Here is a 20,377-nt window from a genome sequence, read left to right on the forward strand (position 1 = left end):
TACCGGTCATTGAAATTATAAAATAATTTGTGAGTCACAACATGCAAGAGATCATTCATTCATTGCTAAGATCATTGATCTCCTGAACAAGATATCCCTTTAACATTCTTTCTGAGCCGCCAAATGTTTGGATACACTGGTAAAGTCTTGCTTGCAAGCTAACTGAACAAAGTGCAAACAAATGGTTGGCGGCCCACGATTAGTTTTAGAACGGCCCGCGACATGGTTTATGAAGACAAACATGTGGCCCGCCAATGCGCGATAGGAAGATAAAAACATAGCATTATATGTTTGAATGGTTTTTGATAAAAACAATCAGCTTTCTCCTTAGTAATGGTGAAACCATGGCAGTCACAAATCTGCAACGCTTTTTCTGTCGATGGCACTCGGAGGCAGAGATACAGCAAAGCATAATCATTGAAACAGTTACTCTGTTTTTATCTAAGCACACTTGTGCTCCCAAATGAAACGTCCAGGTTGCACAGCAAAATGTTTAGAAGCATGTGCAACCAGAATGGTCGCAGTTTAGAGCCCTGTCCCCAAATGCCACACACACACCCTACCAGCGTGAAACAGCAGTCAGCAATAAATTATTGATACAATACTAGAATATTGTACAGCACACACCCTGTCTTCCTCCCCCTCTCTCTCACTCCCTCCTCCTCTCTCTCACTCCCTCCTCCTCTCTCACACACCCTGTGTCCCTCTTCTCGAGATTTAGCCTTTAACTGCTTTAATTAAACTAAATCTCTTCTGATTTAGAATTTAACTGCTTTAGCTAAACTAGCCTGTCTCTCTCCTGATTCAGCATTTAACTGCTTTAGTTAAACTAGCCTGTATCTCTCTCCTGATTTAGCATTTCCTACTAGCATAAAGTATTTGTTCTCTCTAGCATGGCCATCTAGCATCATGCCTGTCCTCTCTAGTTCCTTTTAGCACATTCCACACTCGACACCAGTTCTGCACTGTCCAAAACAGGGTTTCACAGGACAGAGTTTGGGAAACCCTGGTCTAAGACAGGAGAGGCAAGGAACATACCTGAACTGTTGTTGTGTCCTCTGGAACCCAAACATCCCGTCCCGTGCTCGACAGGCTCCTTTTTTTCTCGTCTCTGGACCGTGTTCTGTGGTGTGGAACTGATTGTGAATCTCAGTGGTAGAGCTGTGATAGTAGTGGTGGTGACGTTATATGCTTATTTTTTTATAGCTGCAGTCTGGGCTGGAGCACTGCAGACTGCTCAGGAGAGAAGAGAGTGAGGGAGAGCGCTGATTCGTCTCTCTCCTCTGCAGTGACTCAGCCAAGGACACCAGCCAGTACAGGAGGATCACAACATTATCGTCTCCTCTCCCTTCTTCTCCTATCCTCTCTTCATCCCAATCTCCTTGAGGTGGGAGGAGTGAGGACGCGAGGAGTATGCAATTGAGATTGTCCCCTAGTCCCTCCCCGCTAGCCCAGAAAAAAATTGCCATTGAGATGTCTCATTTCTCTACCGTCTTTGGGGAACCCTCTCCACGGGGCGGGGTTGATAAGCAGGTGATAAGCAGGCTAGAGTGGCCCCGCCCCTACCAGAAAAAATGAGGGAGTGGGATGCCTCACTTCCTCTATCGTCTCTGACAGGAATTATTATGTTTTGACTCAGAAGCCACATTTGATTCTAAACTGCAGTTTCAGCTCAGCCAATAGGTGGAAGCATATCACCACAACAACAAGATTCCTTATAGAAACAAAAAGGATTATATTGCTTGCTTCATGTATGGAACCCCCAAAAGTTATACAGTATATACACGGCCCGCTACCAAGGACTGTGGGCTCTCCTTCTCTGTGGCCGACGTTCTTAAGACACCTAAGCGTTAAACCCTCGCAAGGTTGCAGTCCCAGACGGCATCCCAAGTTATGTCCTCAGAGCATGCGCAGACCAGCTGGCTGATGTGTTTACGGATATATTCAATCTCTCACTATCCCAGTCTGCTGTCCCCACATGCTTCAAGATGGCTACCATTGTTCCTGTAGCCAAGAAAGGACAAGGTAACTTAACTAAATGACTATCGCCCCATAGCACTCACTTCTGTCATCATGAAATGCTTTGAGAGACTAGTCAAGGATCATATCACCTCTACCTTACCTGCAACCTAGACCCACTTCAATTTGCTTACCGCCCCAATAGATCCGCAATCGCCAGCACACTACACTGCCCTAACCCATCTGGAAAAGAGTAATACTTATATAAGAATGCTGTTCATTGACTATAGCTCAGCATTCAACACCATAGTACCCTCCAAGCTCATCACTAAGTTCAAAGACCTGGGCCGCCCCCAGGTGGTGAAGGTAGGAATCAACACCTCCACTTCACTGATCCTCAACACGGGCTCCATAAGGGTGCGTGCTCAGCCTCTTCATGTACTCCCTGTTCACCCATGACTGCATGGCCAAGCATGCCTCCAACTCAATCATCAAGTTTGCAGATGACACAACAGTAGTAGGCTTGATTAGTGAGCCTACAGGGAGGAGTTGAGGGCTCTGGGAGTGTGATGCCAGGAAAATAACCTATCACTCAACGTCAACTAAACAAAGGAGATGATCGTGAACTTCAGGAAACAGCAGGGGGAGCACCCCCTATCCTTGAGCTTGATAACGAGTGTGGAGGGTACTATGGTGTTAAATGCTGAGCTGTAGTCGATGAACAGCATTCTCACATAGCTATTCCGCTTGTCCAGATGGGTTAGGGCAGTGTGCAGTGTGGTTGCAATTGCGTTGTCTGTGGACCTATTGGGGCGGTAAGCAAATTGGAGGGTCTAGGGTGTCAAGTAGGGTGGAGGTGATATGGTCCTTGACTAGTCTCTCAAAGTACTTCATGATGACGGAAGTGAGTGCTACGGGGCGGTAGTCGTTTAGCTCAGTTACCTTAGCTTTCTTGGGAACAGGAACAATGGTGGCCCTCTTGAAGCACGTGGGAACAGCAGACTGGGATAAGGCTTGATTGAATATGTCCGTAAACACACCAGCCAGCTGGTCTGCGCATGCTCTGAGGGCGCGGCTGGTGATGCCATCTGGGCCAGCAGTAATTATTACAGCAGTAATAATGAAAGCCAGACACCAGAAGAGACAGCAGTGATAATGAAGGCCAGATACCAGAAGAGACAGCAGTGGTAATGAAGGCCAGACACCAGAAGAGACAGCAGTGATAATGAAGACTAGACACCAGAAAAGACAGCAGTGACAATGAAGGCTAGACACCAGAAGAGACAGCAGTGATAATGAAGGCCAGACACCAGAAGAGACAGCAGTGATAATGAAGGCCAGACACCAGAAGAGACAGCAGTGATAATGAAGGCCAGACACCAGAAGAGACAGCAGTGATAATGAAGGCCAGACACCAGAAGAGACAGCAGTGATAATGAAGGCCAGATACCAGAAGAGACAGCAGTGATAATAAAGGCCAGACACGAGAAGAGACAGCAGTGATAATGAAGGCTAGACACCAGAAGAGACAGCAGTGATAATGTAGGCTAGACACCAGAAGAGACAGCAGTGATAATGAAGGCCAGACACCAGAAGAGACAGCAGTGATCAGAGCAGCATAGTATCTTTATTCTTTCAGATTAAAGCCACAGAGATAACATTAAACAGCTGAGAGGAAGGTTTATTCTAAAGAATATACTGTATATGCATGGTTGTAATAAAGAAAAATTATTAAACTTTAACGTGTTTTCATCATAGCTTGTAAATAGAGATACTGGTTTGATGATGTCTGGGTTGTCCTCATGTTGCAGTGCGCCAGCCGGGAGACAAAGAATCAGGACACTTCAGGCTTCAGTTACAGTAAAAGTCCCAATTCTGGATAAGAGGAAAAGAAAGGGAGAGAAGAGGAGGAGAGGAGTGGAGAGGAGGAGGAGAGAAGAAGAGAGGAGGAGAAGAGGAGAGGACCAGAGAGGAGGAGGAGAGAAGAAGAGAGGAGGAGGAGAGGAGTGGAGAGGAGGAGAAGAGGAGAGGAGTGGAGAGGAGAGGAGGAGGAGAGAAGAAGAGAGGAGGAGAAGAGGAGAGGACCAGAGAGGAGGAGGAGAGAAGAAGAGAGGAGGAGGAGAGGAGTGGAGAGGAGGAGGAGAGAAGAAGAGAGGAGGAGAAGAGGAGAGGACCAGAGAGGAGGAGAGAAGAAGAGAGGAGGAGAAGAGGAGTGGAGAGAAGGAGGAGAGAAGAAGAGAGGAGGGGAGAGGACCAGAGAGGAGGAGGAGAGAAGAAGAGAGGAGGAGGAGAGGAGTGGAGAGAAGGAGGAGAGAAGAAGAGAGGAGGAGAAGAGGAGAGGACCAGAGAGGAGGAGAGAAGAAGAGAGGAGGAGAAGAGGGCTGAGTGGAGAGAAGGAGGAGGAGAAGAAGAGAGTAGTGCAGGTAGTGCAGCTGGATGGGAGCGAGCTGTGGCAAGAAGGTTTGCTGTGTCTGAGAAGAGGAGGAGCGGAGGAGAGGAGAAGAGGAAGAGAGGAGAAGAGGAGGAAAGGAGCAGAGGGGAGAAGAGAGGGAGGAGAGATGCCTAATATTCTATATCAATTGATTTTGCGGAAAAATTATTAATTATGTGTGTGTGTGCGTGTGCGTGTTTGTGTATTTGTTTGTGTGAGTGTTCGTGTGTCCACCTACATCAGTCATGACCTCGTTGGTAGCTGGCATGAGAGCGTGTGTCTCCTCGACGACGCTGCTGGGAAAATGTCCCAGTCTTGCCTCCTGTTCCCCGTAGTACGACCCCTGGACCTGGTAAACACACACGTGCACGCACACACAGATAGAAGACCATACAAACAAAATAAATATTACTATGTACTACTATATATAAATACTATAATAAATATATACTACTTTATATGAATACTACTACACTGCTCAAAAAAATAAAAGGAACACTTAAACAACACAATGTAACTCCAAGTCAATCACACTTCTGTGAAATCAAACTGTCCACTTAGGAAGCAACACTGATTGACAATAAATGTCACATGCTGTTGTGCAAATGGAATAGACAACAGGTGGAAATTATAGGCAATTAGCAAGACACCCCCAATAAAGGAGTGGTTCTGCAGGTGGTGACCACAGACCACTTCTCAGTTCCTATGCTTCCTGGCTGATGTTTTGGTCACTTTTGAATGCTGGCGGTGCTTTCACTCTAGTGGTAGCATGAGACGGAGTCTACAACCCACACAAGTGGCTCAGGTAGTGCAGCTCATCCAGGATGGGACATCAATGCGAGCTGTGGCAAGAAGGTTTGCTGTGTCTGTCAGCGTAGTGTCCAGAGCATGGAGGCGCTACCAGGAGACAGGTCAGTACATCAGGAGATGTGAAGGAGGCCGTAGGAGGGCAACAACCCAGCAGCAGGACCGCTACCTCCGCATTTGTGCAAGGAGGAGCAGGTGGAGCACTGCCAGAGCCCTGCAAAATGACCTCCAGCAGGCCACAAATGTGCATGTGTCTGCTCAAACGGTGAGAAACAGACTCCATGAGGGTGGTATGAGGGTCCGAAGTCCACAGGTGGGGGTTGTGCTTACAGCCCAACACCGTGCAGGACGTTTGGCATTTGCCAGAGAACACCAAGATTGGAAAATTCGCCACTGGCGCCCTGTGCTCTTCACAGATGAAAGCAGGTTCACACTGAGCACATGTGACAGACGTGACAGAGTCTGGAGACGCCGTGGAGAACGTTCTGCTGCCTGCAACATCCTCCAGCATGACCGGTTTGGCGGTGGGTCAGTCATGGTGTGGGGTGGCATTTCTTTGGGGGGCCTCCATGTGCTCGCCAGAGGTAGCCTGACTGCCATTAGGTACTGAGATGAGATCCTCAGACCCCTTGTGAGACCATATGCTGGTGCGGATGGCCCTGGGTTCCTCCTAATGCAAGACAATGCTAGACCTCATGTGGCTGGAGTGTGTCAGCAGTTCCTGCAAGAGGAAGGCATTGATGCTATGGACTGGCCCGCCCGTTCCCCAGACCTGAATCCAATTGAGCACATCTGGGACATCATGTCTCGCTCCATCCACCAACTCCACGTTGCACCACAGACTGTCCAGGAGTTGGAGGATGCTTTTGTCCAGGTCTGGGAGGAGATCCCTCGGGAGACCATCCGCCACCTCATCAGGAGCATGCCCAGGCGTTGTAGGGAGGTCATACAGGCACGTGGAGGCACACACTACTGAGCCTAATTTTGACTTGTTTTAAGGACATTACATCAAAGTTGGATCAGCCTGTAGTGTGGTTTTCCACTTTAATTTTGAGTGTGACTCCAAATCCAGACCTCCATGGGTTGATAAATTTGATTTCCATTGATCATTTTTGTGTGATTTTGTTGTCAGCACATTCAACTATGTAAAGGAAAAAGTATTTAATAAGAATATTTCATTCATTCAGATCTAGGATGTGTTATTTTAGTGTTCCCTTTATTTTTTTGAGCAGTGTATTATCGAATAGATATTTGAAAAACACCTTGAGGATTGATGGATTGATTATAAACAACGTTTGACATGTTTGTCGATATTATGGAGCTAATTTGTGAAGAACTAACGGAGCTATTTCGCCTACAAAAATAATTTTTCTGGAAAAAAGGAACATTTACTATCTAACTGGGAGTCTCGTGAGTGAAAACATCCGAAGCTCATCAAAGGTAAACGATTTAATTTGATTGCTTTTCTGATTTTCGTGACCAGATTGCCTGCTGCTAGCTAGGCATAATGCTATGCTAGGCTATCGATAGACTTACACAAATGCTTGTCTTGCTTTGGCTGTAAAACATATTTTCAAAATCTGAGATGACAGGGTGATTAACAAAAGGCTAAGCTGTGTTTTCTAGGAAGATGTTTTGTCCGTTGTGTTATGCTACTTAGTGTCAGTTGATGACAATTCTCCCGGATCCGGGATGGGAAAGAAGCACCAACACTTGCACACCACACACACATGCTGCTCCCCCCCCCCCCCCACACACACTCAGATCCTTACGCTGCCAGCCCAGAACATGTTTCCTCGGTCCTTCAGCAAGGCGTAGACATAGACCACCTGACCCTGACGCAGAGAGATGAAGCGGCAGTCTCCAGGGTAGTAGTCCTCTAAGGCACGCGCTATCAGGATGGGGTCTAACACACACACACACACACACACACACACACACACACACACACACACACACACACACACACAGGTAGTACAATCAGTATATGACTGTAGTTGTTGAAGAAGCACAGTTATGTTAGTATTATATTAACTTACTATAGTAACAAATCAAATCAAATTTATTTATATAGCCAGTATGGACAGTATGGAGGAACACAGGTTTTAACTTTCCAACGTGCTCAGGCCTTGCATCCCCGGCAACAGCTTCGGTCCCGTACACAAAGGGTACAGAAAAGGGAATCTCTCATTGAAATTCATAGATTTTAGTACTGCTTTAAATGGTTTAAAATATAATATTTTCATATAATCATGTATTCTATCTATAATCAAGTTAATCCCTGACTTCTGTTGTGTGAGCCATGAAGTCAAATATTTAACAAATAAATCACTTTTACCACTTATTTCAAGATACCAAGCCAAGATCCTACGTTGCGGCGTCCCCTGAATGCCCATCTGCTAGCTGTCTAGAGCATATCGGACTGTTAGCTGAATAGGTCCATCGGCCAATTTCTTGGGCCAATATACCTATTTTGCCAATTGTGCAGGACCCCTTTGCAACACGGAACTACTAATCCATCACGACTGGTCAATTCGATGTAACCGCAGGAGGAGGCTATAACAGACTTCCTCCGTCGTGATTCTCTGATCCACCACTACGCAGACAACACCATTCTGTATACTTCTGGCCCTTCTTTGGACACTGTGTTAACTAAACTCCTTACGAGTTTCATTGCCATAGAACTTTCCTTCAGTGGCCTCCAACTGCTCTTAAATACAAGGAAAACTAAATGCATGCTCTTCAACCGATCGCTGCCCGCACCTGCCCGCACCTGCCCGCACATCCAGCATCACTACTCTGGACGGTTCTGACTTAGAATATGTGGACAACTACAAATACCTAGGTGTCTGGCTAGACTAAACTCTCCTTCCAGACTCACATTAAGCATCTCAAATCCAAAATTAAATATAGAATTGGCTTCCTATTTCGCAACAAAGCATCCTTCACTCATGCTGCCAAACATACCCTCGTAAAACTGACTATCCTACCGATCCTCGACTTGGGCGATGTAATTTACAAAATAGCCTCCAACACTCTACTCAACAAATTGGATGCAGTCTATCACAGTGCCATTCGTTTTGTCACCAAAGCACCATATACTACCCACCACTGCGACCTGTATGCTCTCGTTGGCTGGCCCTCGCTTCATACTCGTCGCCAAACCCACTGGCTCCAGGTCATCGACAAGTCTTTGCTAGGTCAAGCCCCACCTTATCTCAACTCACTGGTCACCATAGCAGCACCCACCCGTAGCACGTACTCCAGCAGGTATATCTCACTGGTCACCCCCAAAGCCAATTACTACTTTGGCCGCCTTTCCTTCCAGTTCTCTGCTGCCAATAACTGGAACGAACTGCAAAAATCACTGAAGCTGGAGACTCATATCTCCCTCACTAGCTTTAAGCACCAGCTGTCAGAGCAGCTCACAGATCACTGCACATAGTACATAGTCCATCTGTAAATAGCCCATCCAACTACCTCATCCCCGTACTGTATTTATTTATTTATTTATCTTGCTCCTTTGCACCCCAGTATCTCTACTTGCACATCTCTACTTGCCTATTTATTGCCTTACCTCCCTTATCTTACCTCATTTGCACTCACTGTATATAGACTTTTTCTACTGTATTAATGACTGTATGTTTGTTTATTTCATGTAACTCTGTGTTGTTGTATGTGTCGAACTGCTTTGCTTTTTCTTGGCCAGGTCATAGTAATAAATTAGAACTTGTTCTCAACTAGCCTACCTGGTTAAATAAAGATGAAATTAAAAATTAAATTAAAAAGTTGGTGAAATGTCAATTTCAACTGGCTACAACAAGTGCATGCATGCAGGTGTCTCGTGTAAAAAGGCATGAAAAAAGGCATGACATTGGCTGCTAACTAATACTAATAGCAGCTAATATCGAAGAGACAAATTATTTGCATCACTGTAATTTATTTGAGGTACTTCAGCTAGCTAAAATAAAAAGTGGAACTTTCATAATGTGATGTATGGGCAACCACCGAGCTAGCTTAAAACAAGGCAGAAGCAGTGTCACCATGTCATGTACAGTCTACCGTCTAGCTAGCTGAGACAAGGCAGAAGCAGTGTCACCATGTCATGTACAGTCTACCGTCTAGCTATTTGAGACAAGGCAGAAGCAGTGCCACCATTCATCAGCACTAATCCAAAATATTGATGAGAAAACGACTTCACCATTGTTAATTCAAAGACCTGATCTAACTAGTTGTCGTCAAAGACAGATCAGGTTTGAATAACCTAAACATGGGTTTTATAGTCGGAACGGACTGCACGGTCAAGTTAGTTATCAAGCCGCTGAGCAAGCCGCTGAGCTTTTTGAATGTGACAACTTTCAAGCAATCCAAAGACAGAAAGCTAGTTAGTTAGCAAACTATTTTAATTTACTCATTTCATAACTCATCTAGCTAAGGTTGTAATTTCACGTGGATTTAGATATTAGTAATATAATATTATTAATAAATTATTTCTTATAATTATAATGTTATTATAATATTAGCATTATTAGCTGTAGTAAAGGATATATTGTCTAGCCAGTCAGGGATATACAGTGTGAACATATGCTTAAATATTTTGCTGTGAGACCTGGCATTTTAATTTGTGAGCACCAGTGCCCTCATATTTTTGGGGGGACTCTTTTCAGGAAACTAGGTGTCACTACTTCACAGGAGAACCATTTGAAAGTACTTAAAAAAAATCTAAATGTGTTTTCTGGAAAGTGAAAACGTAAATGTCCCTTAATAATAGACTTGCATGCCATCTGTACATACAAATACAATTGTTTAATTACGAGCCTAGTTGGTTTAGTGACAGAAAATGGGGGCAACCATCCCGCTAGCCATGATTGGCTAGATGTTCTTTACCATTCAGCCATCAGATTTGCCACCAATGCTCCTCATAGGGCCACATCACTGCAATTTATACTATTCTGTAAACTGGTCATCTCTGTATACCCGTTGCAATACCCACTGGTTGATGCTTATTTTTAAAACACTTTTAGGCCTCACTCCTCCCTATCTGAGATATCTACTGCAGCCCTCATCCTCCACATACAACACCCTTTCTGCCAGTCACATTCTGTTCAAGGTCCCCAAAGCAAACACATCCCTGGTTTGCTCATCTTTTCAGTTCACTGCAGCTCGTGACTGGAACAAGCTGCAACAAACACTCAAACTGGACAGTTTTGCCTCCATCTCTTCATTCAAAGACTCAATCATGGACACTCTTACAGGCTGACCACACAGCTTGCGTCGCGTGTGCCTCAACGTGTCAACGAGCGTCTGCGTTGCCAAAGGCTAAAATAGAAGTCCTTACTATTACTGACGCAGATTGCGCTGCAAGTCCTGCCTCTCCCATTTCCTCATTGGTTTATAGAAGCAGGTACCCAAGTGCGATCTCCTCATTGGTTATACCCACATGGGTGATTGAATGATGAACTGCCGGTTGTCGTGGTAATACTATGAATGTTTAGATGCCAATCACGATATCAGTTCAAAGATGAAAAAGCCTGGAAGGAGGAGAGATGACAAGAAACGATTCGGTTGACCGTTTTATGCGTGGATTAATTGTCGGAGTAGAGGACCTTGTACATTTCAGGTAAAATAACAACCTAATGTTAATATCCCAGAACAAAAACTAAAGTGCAAGTTAACTAGTTAAATTGCCATAAATGTTTAATGCTTTTTGACCTGTCCCCAAATTCATGTAATTGGTTACGAGTTTGTTTTGATATTTTAACCCGCGTGTCGTGATCGCGTTTGGTGTAGGGGACAAAATAAATGTATGTACGATGGCGCATGCGCACAGCCGGATTGGCTTCTGTGTTACTGACAGTTAAGGATGCTTTGCGTGATGTATTGTTGTCTCTTCCTTCTTGCGCTTTGTGCTATTGTCTGTGCCCAATAATGTTTTGTGCCATGTTTTGTGCTGCTACCATGCTGTGCCGCTTCATGTTGTGTTGCTTACATGCCTTGTTGTCATGTGTTGCTGCCTTCTATGTTGTTGTCTTAGGTCTCTCTTTATGTAGTGTTGTCTCTTGTCGTGATGTGTGTTTTGTCCTATATTTATATATTTGCTATTTATTTTTATGTTTAATCCCAGCCCCTGTCCCCACAAGAGGCCTTTTGGTAGGCCATCATTGCAAGTAAGAATTTGTTTTTAATTGACATGCCTAGTTAAATAAATAAAGGTTAAATACAATTAAAATAAATAAATTGGCTGAGATTATGAGTGGGCTGGACATGCCGAGAGATGAGTTCGGAATTGGTCTGCCATATAGCACGCTTCTGTCTATTTGAGCTGGTCCTGTGTAACGATGCTTTTTTTTAAAAGTATCACGTAGTAGAAGTGCATAAGTGTTGTTTTCCACTTTCTGGAGGACAGAGTTTTGAAATCAGTGGAATTAGAGTATGAAAGCTAAGGGGATGGAGAAAATCCCTGTATCCCGATTACATCTTCAAACTAAGTGCAACCATGGCATCCGTGACAGGGAGAGGCGTCCATCCATGATGTGTACAGCTTGCTACATTTTCAGATATTACACATTTCTAATTTTGAAAGAAAGTCATTTTCATTTCAAGTTAATGTGTACTGTTAACTAGCTAGCTAATATTAACTGGCTGGCACTCTAGCTAATGTTACGTGTATTATTCGTATCTCAGAGCCATTTGCTTGGCTTGTCATAGCCTAATATTAGCTAGCTAACATTAAACCTGGTTGGTTAGCTACCTGCAGATTCATGCAGGGTAGTAACGTCACGAGTTGGGATTATGGTTCATTGTTTAATTATGGGTTATGGGTCACGTTTTAACAAAAGACTCCACTCTGCAAGTAACCATTTCAATAGAATGTCACTGCGAGAACTGCTGATAGACGTTGCTGGTAAGTTCGCTCTGGCTATCTACTCCAATTTCAGAGCACTCTCGTCTGAGTGCAGAATTAGAGGTTGACCGATTATGATTTTTCAACGCCGATACCGATTATTGGAGGACCAAAAAAGCCGATACCGATTAATCGGACAATTTTTTTGTTGTTGTTACTGAATGAACATTTATTTTAACTTAATATAATACATCAATTAAAATCAATTTAGCCTCAAGTAAATAATGAAACATTTTCAATTTGGTTTAAATAATGCAAAAACAAAGTGTTGGAGAAGAAAGTAAAAGTGCAATATGTGCTATGTAAGAAAGCTAACGTTTCAGTTCCTTGCTCAGAACATGAGAACATATGAAAGCTGGTGGTTCCTTTTAACACGAGTGTTCAATATTCCCAGGTATGAAGTTTTAGGTTGTAGTTATTATAGGACTATTTCCCTCTATACCATTTGTATTTCATTAACCTTTGATTATTGGATGTTCTTATAGGCATTTTAGTATTGCCAGTGAAACAGTTTTGCTTCCGTCCCTCTAGTTAGCGCGTGCTAACTAGCTAGCCATTTCACATCGGTTACACCAGCCTCATCTCGGGAGTTGATAGGCTTGAAGTCATAAACAGCGCAATGCTTGACGCACAACGGACTAGTTAACTGTAATGGTGCAAGATTGGATCCCCCGAGCTGACAAGGTGAAAATCTGTCATTCTGCCCCTGAATGAGGCAGTTAACCCACCAAAACTGTCAAAATATTGTCTGTGAGTATAACAGAACTGATATTGCAGGCGAAACCCTGAGGAAAATCAAAACAGGAAGTGGATTCTATTTTGAAAACTCCATGTTCCATAGCCTCCCTTTGCTGGGTTTAAAGGGATATCAACCAAATTCCTTTTCCTATCGCTTCCTCAAGGTGTCAACAGTGTTCAGACATAGTTTCAGGCTTTTATTTTGAAAAATGAGCCAGAACGATAACATCGCGTCAAGTGGTCACATGAGTTTTGCTTGTGCAACAGATTGACAGCCATTGTTTTCCCCTCTCCTACTGTGAAAGACATTTGCGGTTGATATATTATTGATTATATATTTTAAAAAACAACCTGAGGATTGATTATAAAAAACTTTGACATGTTTCTATGGACATAATGGAAACTATTTGGAATTTTCATCTGCGTTGTCGTGACCGCTCTTTCCTGTGGATTTCTGACCATAAATGCGTCTGTTTGTTTGTCCAGTTTGGATATAAAAATCAGCTTTATGGAATAAACATAACATTTGTTGTGTAACTGGGAGTCTCGTGAGTGAAAACATCCGAAGATCATCAAAGATAAATGATTAATTTGATTGCTTTTCTGATTTTCGTGACCGAGCTACCTGATGCTAAGTGTACTTAATGTTTTATAGTGTGATCGATAAATTTACAAACTCTTGGATTGCTTTCACTGTAAAGCATAATTTCAAAATCTGACACGACAGCTGGATTAACAAAAGGCTAAGCTGTGTTTTCCTATATTGCACTTGTGATTTCATGAATATAAATATTTATAGTATGTAGCGCTATGCCATTCAGCGGTTCTTGATGACACTTATCCCGATAGGGGGATTGCAGCCATAACAGGTTATTAACTGACTTGCCTAGTTAAAAAGGTAAACAAAAATAAATAAATAAATAAGCATATCGGTGCCCAAAAATACAGATTTCCGATTGTTATGAAAACTTGAAATCGGCCCTCTATGCAGAATAACTGATGAATTTACGAACGCTCAACACACGTTGACTATTGCCGTGTCAGTAAACGTTGGCAAAAAAGCTAAAATTGTTGCCAGCAGCACAGTTTCAGTCACCAACTCTCTGGATAACATAACAGCCTAACTAGCTCTGCTAGGGTGAGTAAAATGGTCCGTGAGCTGTTCTGTAATTTGTGTCTGGGAGTAACTAGCAAGCTAGCCACCGTTAGCTTGGGTGCTTGACTGTTGTTGTTAGGACGAACGCTCGGATCAAACCTTCAAGAGATGGCTAAAGCTTAAGAGCGTGTGAACAATGCTGCATGGGTGTAGACAATGAAGAGCTCTCCAGTAGGTACCAAAATATACATTTTGAACTTCAAAAGTGAGGTTACAAGTTTATCAACTTCCAAAGCAGAATTACTTTCCCATTGTCCATCGTGGCGGCAGGTAGCCTAGTGGTTACAGTTTTGAGCCAGTAACCGAAAGGTTGCTGGATTGAATGCCCATTTTCAAATTTTGCTACATAAGACCGAATCAAGGTGTCACAAATGTTCCGAATCCCCAGTGAAGGAAACATGCACATACTTCTTATCATCATGGCTGCAGCATTACTACAGAAAAAAACTGATATTACCTCCGCAATGTTATTTTATTCCTATAGCGGATCGCCGGGACTGCATTTTGCATTCTTAACCAACTCGCAGGACTACACTATGTTCAGTCATGTTACCTGAATGGCTAGCTAGCTAACAACCTGGTAACTTGACCAGTATATTCATTTGGGGGCACAGAAAGAAAGGGAAAGGGATGTCTTCGGGAGATGACAGATCTCTGGCATATCATTACCACAAACTTGACCATCTTAAATACTTTGAACTGGAACTTTGAAAACTAGCAAGCATTTTTTTAAACCTCCCTCTTGGGCAGGATGTGTCAATGCGTAGTTCATACATGCATAATCTATTAGCAGAATTACTGTCTTACCTCAATGAAACATAAATCGGCAGTCTGTTTTCTGGAAACTGTGCGGTGCCATTTTCCCCACATGGGCCAGCCCCCTATCAATTTGAGTTCTGGCCAAAGAGCTTCAGCCCCTTGCCATCTACACCACAGTAGAACAGTCTACCCCAGACCCTTACCATGGCCTCGACATCACAGGACAGATAAATGAAGAACCCCAAGCCCAGGTGACCCCCTCCTAGCACCCCCATAAGCCCCCCTGATAGCCCTCCTCCCACTGAGGACACACACAAGCCACTGATTGTACTCCTTATGGACTTAAATGGCAAATACACTGTATATACAAAGCCATGTGGACACCCCTTCAAATTAGTGGATTGGGCTATTTCAGCCACACCCGATGCTGACAGGTGAATAAAATCAAGCAAAAAGTCATACAATCTCCAACGACAAACATTGGCAGTAGAATGGCCTTACTGAAGAGCTCAGTGACTTTCAACACCGTCATAGGATGCCACCTTTCCAACATGTAACATTTCTGTCAAACCTGTCAAAAGTCCTGACCTCAATCCCATCGAACACCTTCGGGATGAATTGGAACGCCGACTGCGAGCCATGCCTAATTGCCCAACCTCACGAATACCTCAATAATGCTCGTGGCCGAACAGAAGCAAGTCCCTGCAGCAATGTTCCAACATCTAGTGGAAAGCCTACCACGAAAATACTTCTACCCTGCTACCATACAGCGGGTGACTGTTCCTCAAAACCAAATGTTTACCAGGTCCACCACTCCACCAAGGACTTGAACAGCCTTTACGACCAGGTCCACCTATAAAAGGCAGCAGTGCTCAGAACCGAATCGCCCTCAACACAGGAGCAACAGATCAAGAGACACCCTGCCCGGACCTTTTTCTTTTTGTATTTTTTATATAAACTTTATTTAACTAAGCAAGTCAGTTAAGAACAAATTCTTAGTTACAATGACGGCCGAGGAACAGTGGGTTAACTGCCTTATTCAGGGGCAGAACAACGGATTTTTACCTTGTCAGCTTGGGGATTCGATGGAGCAGCCTTTCAGTTACTGGCCCAAAGCTCTAACCACTAGGCTACCTGCCGCCCCAAACAGGTGTATAAAATCAAGCAAAAAGCCATACAATCTCAATCGACCTATGAGACACTCTCGCAGACCTGCGGGACCTAGAGGACCCACGCCAAGAGGACCTACATTCCGACCACAGCATCACCAGCCACATCCACACCCCTGTGACAAGAGATGAAAAGAATCTGCCCACTCCATCAAGCAATGGGGGCAACAACACAGAGCATTCACGGGACCTCATGGAACCATGGACCGCACCTGCAGAAACTGGACAACGGGGGGAAGCAGAGGAGATACCTATCATAGACTTCTCCCAGCTGACGCTTGACATGCCACCTACGCCACCTCCAGTGGTAGAAACAACCAGCTGGTATGATTGAGTAGAATCAGCCAACAGTAACACGGAAGCAGCAATGTGAGAGTCAGTAGTGCATGACCTTAAAGGGTAATAATAGGAAGCGTCTGTTTAACACACAGGCCTCAGGTTACGTAGGTCTACAGCCCCAGTGGGAACTTCCCCTGTAAAAAGGTATATAAAGAGAACAGAGATCATAAGACAGCATGATCCTCACAAACATAGGAAACAGACTTCATATGGAGAATCATCATAGGTAAATTTACTATTTCACTATACGCTTTTTGATAGAGTAAAACAATATTTTGAGAACCGGATAATTGTGCTTAAGTCCTTATTGGGTCATACTCTGAAGAAGCTGGTTGAATCTTGTGAATCCGACTGAGTCTCCGAAAAACAGAGGTCTAACCACCTCTTGATCACATAGGCAAAGCGGGCGTTCACATTTTTGACACCAGAAACCAGAGGTGATTAGCAATTCAAGGAAAATAGCCAAGTACCAGTTACAATATATTGAATCCATACACAGAGTTGGAAGTGTATAGAGATACTGGAATTCAGAATCTAGCGTCATAGCTGCGAGAATACCGATTACGGGAAAGTGACCAAGGGGCTGAGCATTTAAGGTAATTGAACTATTTTTGCTATTTAGTCAATATTGTTAGAAGTGTTAACGCATTTAAAGTTTTGCAATATTATCTGGCATAGCTTAAAGCATTAAGGATTGATTGAGCATTATTGTTGTATTGAGAAACTGTATAACCATTGAATCGTAATGATGTGTATAAGACAAAAAACAGAGTGACTTAAAAAAAGCTTGAAACTTTGACAACTAGGCCAGATTAACGATCTGGAGAGCAAACTCCTTTGACAATCTCACTGAACAGAAAGTGACCCTTGTTATAGGTTAAAGTGATTGCACTAAAGAATATTTCATTGTGTGGACAATAATATATTTTTAAGAGAGTCAAAAACATATACCAATATTAGTTTCAGAGTGACTACTAGCTGATGAGCAAAATAACTACTAGGAGTTGTTATTAGGTATTGATATATACAAAGGTAAAGAAACTTGAAAGTAAGGAAATATAGGAGGAATCCATAACGCTTAAGAATATTTAAATAGGAGTATATCTATCCAAGGCCTCATACTAGACCGGAAAATAAGGGAGTGACAACGTGAACAAACCCAACTCACGCGAAGGGCCATTATGAATAAATAGAAGGGTTGGTAGGGCCGCACAGCTAGGCACTTGTTACACCGAAGTAACTAAAGATCCAAAGTACTCTGCCCAGCCAAAGGACGGGGTAGAGGCTTTTGCTGCAGGCATTGGGCAAAAGTCAGCACCGTGACACCCCCACCAATCAATACCTCCCCAAACCAACCATGTCCACACCCTCAGATGATCAGACCAATGCCCCTCCTGCCCACCCCATGCTCCTGCAAAGAGAGCCTCAACATTCTGACAGTTGTGAGTCTGATGCGTCATTTCCGGTCACAACTTGTAGACTTGTTTACATGCTGCTGTGCGGTTTGTTGCTAAACTTACTTTGCTACCGGCCAACTTCACAGATTCTACTTTTTAAATACAGTTTTATATATTTTTTTAAATCCCCTCGCTCAACTTTTTCACCCAGGACGTTTTAACTGGACATGGTTCTACAGGACCTCCACCAACCGAAGCTAAGTAGTAACATTAACATTATGCCTTCTAATTGCAGTCTCTGTACACATAATATACAGGAGAATAGCCGTCCTGCAAGCCCAGCTTCAGACGCAATCGTTAGGCAAGGGTAATTTCAGTGTAGGAAAGGATGAAACAGCATCTGTGCCACCAGTAAGTACAGATAGTAGTATAAATCCCCTTGCACAGTCCCCGCAGCCGGACAACTTTCTCATGGCTTCTGGAGGGAAATGCTGTAGGAACGCTCAACCGGTGTCGCTCATTCAGCTGACAGAAACGTTCAACCTGTTTTCCCCATTAAGCAGCGAGTTGGAGTCAAAGGCCAAGCCTTCTCTGGTCTCTACTCCTCCCGTTACGGGGTCTGAGGCCGAGTCTTCTCTGGTCTCCTCCTCCCGTTACGGGGTCTGAGGCCGAGCCTTCTCTTGTCTCTACTCCTCCCGTTACGGGGTCTGAGGCAGAGCCTTCTCTGGTCTCCTCCTCCCGTTACGGGGTCTGAGGTGCCGAGCCTTCTCTGGTCTCTACTCCTCCCGTTACGGGGTCTGAGGTGCCGAGCCTTCTCTGGTCTCTACTCCTCCCGTTACTCTGAGGCCGAGCCTTCTCTGGTCTCTCCTCCCCTCTCTGTTACGGGGTCTGAGGTGCCGAGCCTTCTCTGGTCTCTCCTCCCGTTACGGGGTCTGAGGTGCCGAGCCTTCTCTGGTCTCCTCCTCCCGTTACGGGGTCTGAGGTGCCGAGCCTTCTCTGGTCTCTACTCCTCCCGTTACGGGGTCTGAGGTGCCGAGCCTTCTCTGGTCTCTACTCCTCCCGTTACGGGGTCTGAGGTGCCGAGCCTTCTCTGGTCTCCTCCTCCCGTTACGGGGTCTGAGGTGCCGAGCCTTCTCTGGTCTCTACTCCTCCCGTTACGGGGTCTGAGGCCGAGCCTTCTCTGGTCTCTACTCCTCCCGACCCTTCTCTGGTCTCTGGGGGTCTGAGGTGCCGAGCCTTCTCTGGTCTCTACTCCTCCCGTTACGGGGTCTGAGGCCGAGCCTTCTGCCTTCTCTGGTCTCTCCTCCCGTTACGGGGTCTGGTCTCTCCTCCTCCCCCGTTACGGGGTCTGAGGTGCCGAGCCTTCTCCCGTGGGGTCTGAGGCCGAGCCTTCTCTCTCCTCCTCCCGTTACGGGGTCTGAGGCCGAGCCTTCTCTGGTCTCCTCCTCCCGTTACGGGGTCCCGAGCCTTCTCTGGTCTCTACTCCTCCTGAGCCTTTACTCTGGTCTCTCTGGTCTCCTCCTCCCGTTACGGGGTCTGAGGTGCCCGAGCCTCTCTGGTCTCTCTCCTCCCGTTACGGGGTCTGAGGTGCCGAGCCTTCTCTGGTCTCCTCCTCCCGTTACGGGGTCTGAGGCCGAGCCTTCTTCTCTGGTCTCTACTCCTCCCGGTTACTCCTCCCGGGGGTCTGAGGTGAGCCTGGTCTCCTCCTCCCGTTACGGGGTCTGAGGTGCTTCTGGTCTCTGGTCTCTAGCTCCTCCCCTCCCGTACGGGGTCTGAGGTGCCGAGCCTTCTCTGGTACGGGGTCTGAGGCCGAGCCTCCTCTACTCCTCCCGTTACGGGGTCTGAGGTGCCGAGCCTTCTCTGGTCTCTACTCCTCCCGTTACGGGGTCTGAGGCAGCCTTCTCTGGTCTCTCCTCCCGTCGGGGTCTGAGTGCCGAGCCTCTCTCTGGTCTCCTCCTCCCGTTACGGGGTCTGAGGTGCCGAGCCTTCTCTGGTCTCCTCCTCTGAGGTGCCGAGCCTTCTCTGTCTACTCCTCCCGTTACGGGGTCTGACGGGGGGGTCTGAGGCCGAGCCTCCCGTTCTCTGGTCTCCTCCTCCCGTTACGGGGTCTGAGGTGCCGAGCTGAGGTGCCGAGCCTCTCTGGTCTTCTCTGGTCTCCTCCTCCCGTTACGGGGTCTGAGGCCGAGCCTTCTCTGGTCTCCTCCTCCCGTTACGGGGTCCTCCCGTTAGGCGGGGTCTGAGGCCGAGCCTTCTCTGGTCTCTCCTCCTCCCGTTACGGGGTCTGAGGTGCCGAGCCTTCTCTGGTCTCTCTCCTCCCGTTACGGGGTCTGAGGTGCCGAGCCTTCTCTGGTCTGAGGCCGAGCCCTCCTCCCCTCCCGTTACGGGGTCTGAGGTGCCGAGCCTTCTCTGGTCTCTCCTCCCGGTCTCTCTGGTCTCCTCCTCCCGTTACGGGGTCTGAGGCCGAGTCTTCTCTGGTCTCCTCCTCCCGTTACGGGGTCTGAGGTGCCGAGTCTTCTCTGGTCTCTACTCCTCCTGACCCTACGGGGTTACGGGGTCTGAGGTGCGGGGTCTGAGGCAGAGCCTTCTCTGGTCTCCTCCTCCCGAAGCCTCCCACCATTAGCTCTGACAAATTGAAAACTCTAGTCATTGGCGACTCCATTACCCGCAGTATTAGACTTGAAACGAATCATCCAGCGATCATACACTGTTTACCAGGGG

The 20,377-nt window shown here is 45.6% G+C and overlaps 1 protein-coding gene across 1 annotated transcript in view; it reads right to left on the minus strand.

The window, feature by feature from the left end:
• Positions 1-3,567: 3,567 nt before the first annotated feature.
• Positions 3,568-20,377, minus strand: part of mia (MIA SH3 domain containing) — a 28,026-nt gene continuing 11,216 nt past the window's right edge. The window contains exons 2-4 of the mRNA XM_064982483.1: positions 6,970-7,103; positions 4,629-4,739; positions 3,568-3,834 (exon numbers count right to left, since the gene is read on the minus strand). Coding sequence (XP_064838555.1) covers positions 3,811-3,834; positions 4,629-4,739; positions 6,970-7,103 — 269 coding nt within the window. The 3' untranslated portion in view covers positions 3,568-3,810. The remainder of the gene's footprint in view (positions 3,835-4,628; positions 4,740-6,969; positions 7,104-20,377) is intronic.

Source organism: Oncorhynchus masou, chromosome 12 (genome assembly GCF_036934945.1).
Source record: "Oncorhynchus masou masou isolate Uvic2021 chromosome 12, UVic_Omas_1.1, whole genome shotgun sequence".
In the NCBI taxonomy this organism is placed as follows: domain Eukaryota; kingdom Metazoa; phylum Chordata; class Actinopteri; order Salmoniformes; family Salmonidae; genus Oncorhynchus; species Oncorhynchus masou.